Below are 5447 nucleotides of genomic sequence, written 5' to 3' on the forward strand. Positions count from 1 at the left end.
ACCGGACATGTTATTAACAAAGCTAGAGGAATGAACGAGTCCGACAGGGCGACGTTCTTACCTTTGAAATACACACCAGAATGTAGCGAGGCTCCTCTTGCATCGCGCATCAATCTGTACGGCTACGGTAACTCTGTGGAGAATGAAAGAGCGTTTAGGGAACAGAATACCGAACTTCATCTGTGTCCGTGTCCAAATCACAAGGCTAATTTAAAACTACCTAATCCAGAAAGTTATTCATCTGATCCAACACAAGCTGTTTTGTCCATCAAGAAGAAGAGACTCCTGTTACCCGGACCCGGTACAGGCCCCATCGCCTCGTCTCCAGTGAACATAGAGAGACGTGTGCCCGATTCCAGCGAACACTATGTTGTCAGTGGTGGAGTTGGCGAAGCTGAAGCGGTTCATGATTCCGTACAGAGTGTGGCTGCTTATGGTAAGTCACTCGTCAATCTACCCGACGAGACACTCACTCTTGCGCTGAATTGTATCTGCACCGATCGTCAAGACGGGGTATATCCCGTCGGAGCGCGAAGCGATAGTGCCTCTGAAGTCGTTAAAAACCCTAACGAGATCCTCTACCGAGACGTTGGGAAGTGGTTTAACACACATCCTCTAGACGCTATAGAATTCAGTCTCGAAAATGTTTCGGATTCATGGTTAGCATCAGGTAAACCAATTTCATCCCTGACTTGCAAAGGAGAGCGAATCGTGAACGTCTCCTAGTCGTGAGAAATGAAGAACGAAGAGGTTCAATTAATCTATGTGGTGGTCAATACGGACATCTTTTACATGGACAATTATGATCTAATTGTTTGTCACCGTTTGTTCTGGAAATTGAAACCTCTTAAGAAACAATTCCCGCGCGTCAAGATTTGTTTAATAGGTTTTGCAACTAAAAATGAAAAAGAAGCGGTAGAGATAAAATTAATCAGATTAATAGGAATACTTAATTATTTGATTAGACGTAACACTTTTTTACAATGCTCTAGTCACATTCTATTAAACAAAGATAGGGAGGTAAGCCATTTGACGCAACAACACCTCCACCTGAAACACTTGAAGGACCTTTATTATTTTTGTCAGATCGGAAATGTCTGAAGCAGTTATTTTTAAACAGAGAGTCTTGGTGGGGTTCGACTAGCGGACGCTTCGGCAAAGTACAGATCCTCACTTAATAGAGAAAAATGATTGATCATTATACACTTCGCGATGCTGCGTTTTACAGTATGTGCCTATCCATTTATCATAACAGTCTACGCAACAAGAGTGAACCTATACACGTCGAATTTGGTTACGGAGGAGCCAGATTACTAGACTGTAGATGGTTGGGTCCTCTGACGTTTGACACGTTGTGTGATAGCATACACAACTGTATGATCCGTCATCGAAAAATAAGTTTTGTTGGAGCGAGCGCTGGTAATATTATCGCTGCTACACTGGCGATTTTATTGCAATGTCGTTTCAAGTGTTGCGGATTGGATAGTAGTGAAAAAAGACGTCGATTTAGGATAGATAAGTCAATGTTCGAACATTACACCGATTTGATTCTTCCCGACTACGACACCTGTGTGTGCAGCGCCGCTCGAAGAATTTTTGACTTCCTCTTTGAATTGTGTGTGTTACAAGAACACCCCGTGTACAGAGACAATAGCAAAGTCAACAATCTAGAAACCCTGTCCAAAATATTCTCGGGGACAGAAACTGTTGAAAATTTTTTATTCGAACTTTCACCTGATAGTATGAGTGCAGCTACTTTCTCCCAGATGTATGTGCATGAGACGGTACAATATCTAGCTGTCTTGTACCGAGTTCTCAACAACTTGCAGGGTATTCTCAACTTGGCTTATATGCTCTGTCGTCAGTTGATCATGAATTGTATTGTTCTCTATCCAAATGAGGAAGAGGAGGCGTTAGGTAACTTGGAAGACTTTCTATCGATACAATACGGATCCAAGTCCTTAAAAAATGACAGCTTTATTTTCACAGAAATTATTCATCATCAATTACTCGCTCGAATCATGGTCGAACCGTCTTTGATGACTTTAGATCTCATTAACACGGATGCAGAAGGAATGAACATACTAGTAGACGGACTGGCGAGTAGCGTTGACATCCGAAGAATCATCATGCCGTATATTCTTAACTTCTTTGTCAAGTGGAAACAAAAACGCTTAAAATTGAGAACCAATGTACAAATCGGTATAATCAGGACATGGCGATGGGATGGTCGCGTTCCTACTTTTGAATATTTCAATTCATTTTACATGGAAAGAATTTTAATGCATCAAAAGAATATGGATATACTGACTAACACAACCGGTAAACTGCCCAATTTTGAAGATGTGAAACAATCGAACGCGAGATGAGTCAACTTTGTGTTCGAGTTGTCACCTATGAGCAAACACTTTTTTGCTCTAGATGACGTCAGTGGTGTATTCGAAGCGTGCACGCCAGGACTGACCACCATACAGCGTAAGGCAGCGTACGAGCAACATCAAGATGACAACAAATCAATTACGGTTGTTCACGACACTCCATTTCTGAGTTAACACAGTTATGGAAGATTGCTATTCCATTCTTCGAAATATAAATTACACGCTATTTCGCAATACTTGTGTTAAAGAAATACAGACTGCAAAATGTGTCGTCGACGACTACAGAAACCTTATCTCTGCTATAAGATCCAACATCACACAAGCTAGTGTTATTCTAAAGATAGAACAGGAAGATACATGGGGTGGTTTCTTCAAAACAATAGATCCATGTAAAGAAGTGTTGGACACTCCTTTCAAACTGCGAGTAGGCAGGTGTCGTCAGGCTGCGGATGCTATTATAAAAGATGCTTGCACACGCTGTGGTCCCGCCACTCAAGCTACAACCGCTACTACGACGTACGGATGCGATCTTCCAGTTAACATTGCAGACGCAAAGCGTTGGACCTCTGTCTGTGACGAGCGCACTCTCGAGCAAGTCGGTCGTTACCAACACTCAAGATTCATTCCTCACGCTTCAGGTCAACGTTTATGTTGGTCCGAGACTCAAGAAACATGAACTTCCAAGACGTGTTGTTTACTCAACTTTGTGAATACCTACACCTTCAACGATCATAAATTTATTAAAGGAGTAAAGATAATTATCGGTGACGAGTTCGACGTTATCAATCAACAACTGTTTATGTTTCTTATCATTTAGAAGTACAACAGAATAAGATGTCTCACCCGCCCAAACATCTCAAAGCCAACATGACCGACGACGCCAATCTTACAAGTCATCAGCATGGCGAAGGTTCCAAGACTAGAAATGTTAATTTACAACTGGCAAAAAATTTGTTGTACACACATTGCGAGACGTTAGATCAAGACAATAAAAGAAACAAGTATAAGAAATCTAACTTATGCAGTAAATGCGAAAAAGTATTAGAATTGGCATATTTTAAAAGTTATCATAAGAAAGTAGAGCAAGTAGCAGCAGCAGCAGCAGCAGCAGCGGCGGCGTCATCTTCAACAGCAGCAGCTTCTTCAGAAACCACAACCAATGAGGTTACTGTTAAAACATCTGAAGAACAAAATGAAGAAAGTGTTGACAAAGAAAATGATGTTGACGATAACGAAGATGAATTGGACACTAGCGAAGATGAATTGGACAGTAGCGAAGATGAAAGCGAAGAAGACGCTAACGCTAAGTTATCTGATGATGAACGCGCTTCCTTACTGAAATTGTTTCAAAGTCACTGGCCCATGTTTTTCAATATGTCGAGAGTAGATACCATCATTACGGAAGTATTCAACAACAATGGTATGATAGAAGGAGAGAAGGTTGACGTTTTCCACACGCTTCCGCTTCACATCAGCAAATTTTTGGATCGGGTTGATGATCAACCTCCTCAGCTAACCCAATGCTTGCTGGGAAATCTACACGTCTTCACCCGGTGTACTGGTTTGGTGTACGACAACGAGAAGCAATCCCATGAAGTTCAATTGTCTGATCACAGTGGAGTTACTCTATCAACTCTGCTAGCCGACGCCATAGGTGAAAGCGACTGCACATGCTTTAGAAGTTTATCTGAAAATGGAAATTGGACAAGATTTTCCTTAGTTGTTACTGTTTCTTCGTCTTCCTCTTTAGGACATAACGAAAATTGGGATCTATCGATTTCAGAATGTGTTTACATAGTATTTGGTGGCGGTTTATATTTTCGAGATTCTCAATATCCTCGGCGATTAACTTCGCGCTGCTCACGTCCGTTACACTAGCACATTCTGTGAACTTACGGACTGTCAATTCAGTACTGATGGCTCTCTTGACGAGATTGCGAATGGCGATCGGTGGTTGTACAACAGAGGTAGAGCTCTCACCTGTACCGAACGCCAGTTTAACAAGATGTTGGCAATGAAGATGTTTAGTATGTTCTAACAAAAGTTTAACTTGGATAGAGTAGGCATATTGCTTCAGTATGTCTAACGATTCACCGTTACCGTGGTCTGTGATTGCCGTTTCCACTTCGTCTATTAATTTCAAAGAACATTGGTTAGTTGATACGTCTTCAGATTGCTCTAAACCATTTTCATCCACTGAAGAGTCTTCTTCTTCCATGTACATGTTATATGAACTAGTTGGGAATGTAATGGGTTCATCAACTTTGTTGACATTGGCATTGGTAAGTTCGTTGTCATCGTTAATCGAATCTGCATCGTAGTCTGTGTAATTTTTAGCCAAGGTAGCGAGCAGTTCGTCACCACCCATTGACACAAACTTTTTCATTCTCTTCGGTTCCTAATACATTGTTAGTGTTCTCTTCATCTTCAGATTCTTCCGAAGAATCATCATCATCGTCGTATTGTTGTTGTTGTTGTTGAAACTGTTCATCTATCGGTACCGACGTCTCATCGACCAAATTGAGATCACTTCTAAATTCACCAGCTTCTAAAAATGTTTCTTCCTCCGCCGTCTTTTCTTCTTCGTCGTTAAAAGTCTCCGCTTCTAACAATGTCGTTAAAAATTCTTCATCTTCGATACTGTCCGAATCGTAATCTTGTCCAGCGAGGATCATCTTTTCAACTCCGACGACGTTTTTCATCTCTTCAACTCCGACCTGTTCAATTCCAACAACGTCGTTGTCGTCGTCGTCCATCTTTTCCGAATCTTCGATGATTGCTGACTCTTCATCCTTTTCCTTTTCTTGATGCGTTAACGACATATCATCATTTTTACAGTTACTGATGAAGGCATTGTCTCCATCTTCCATTTTATTGATCAAAAAATCAGACAAAACTCCAACCATCGGTTTTAATTTATCCAAAACTTGTCCCTCGTTTGATTTGTTGTTTTCAAGAGATTGTTTAATCTCCACGTTTCGGATAACAACGTTTGGGGTCTTTTTAGGGGTGTGAGTCGTTTCTGCCTCGTCTTCGCTACTCCATTGCTCGGTACGTGTCGCAACATCA

General features: G+C 41.3%; 1 protein-coding gene across 1 annotated transcript; it reads right to left on the reverse strand.

Annotated features, from left to right (window-relative positions):
- Positions 1-4735: 4735 nt before the first annotated feature.
- Positions 4736-5134, reverse strand: LOC126991476 (probable serine/threonine-protein kinase kinX). Its single transcript, XM_050850231.1, has one exon. It carries the CDS (start codon positions 5132-5134, stop codon positions 4736-4738), a length of 399 nt encoding a protein of 132 aa, XP_050706188.1.
- Positions 5135-5447: the final 313 nt, after the last annotated feature.

This window comes from Eriocheir sinensis, unplaced genomic scaffold, assembly GCF_024679095.1.
Source record: "Eriocheir sinensis breed Jianghai 21 unplaced genomic scaffold, ASM2467909v1 Scaffold289, whole genome shotgun sequence".
Classification (NCBI taxonomy): domain Eukaryota; kingdom Metazoa; phylum Arthropoda; class Malacostraca; order Decapoda; family Varunidae; genus Eriocheir; species Eriocheir sinensis.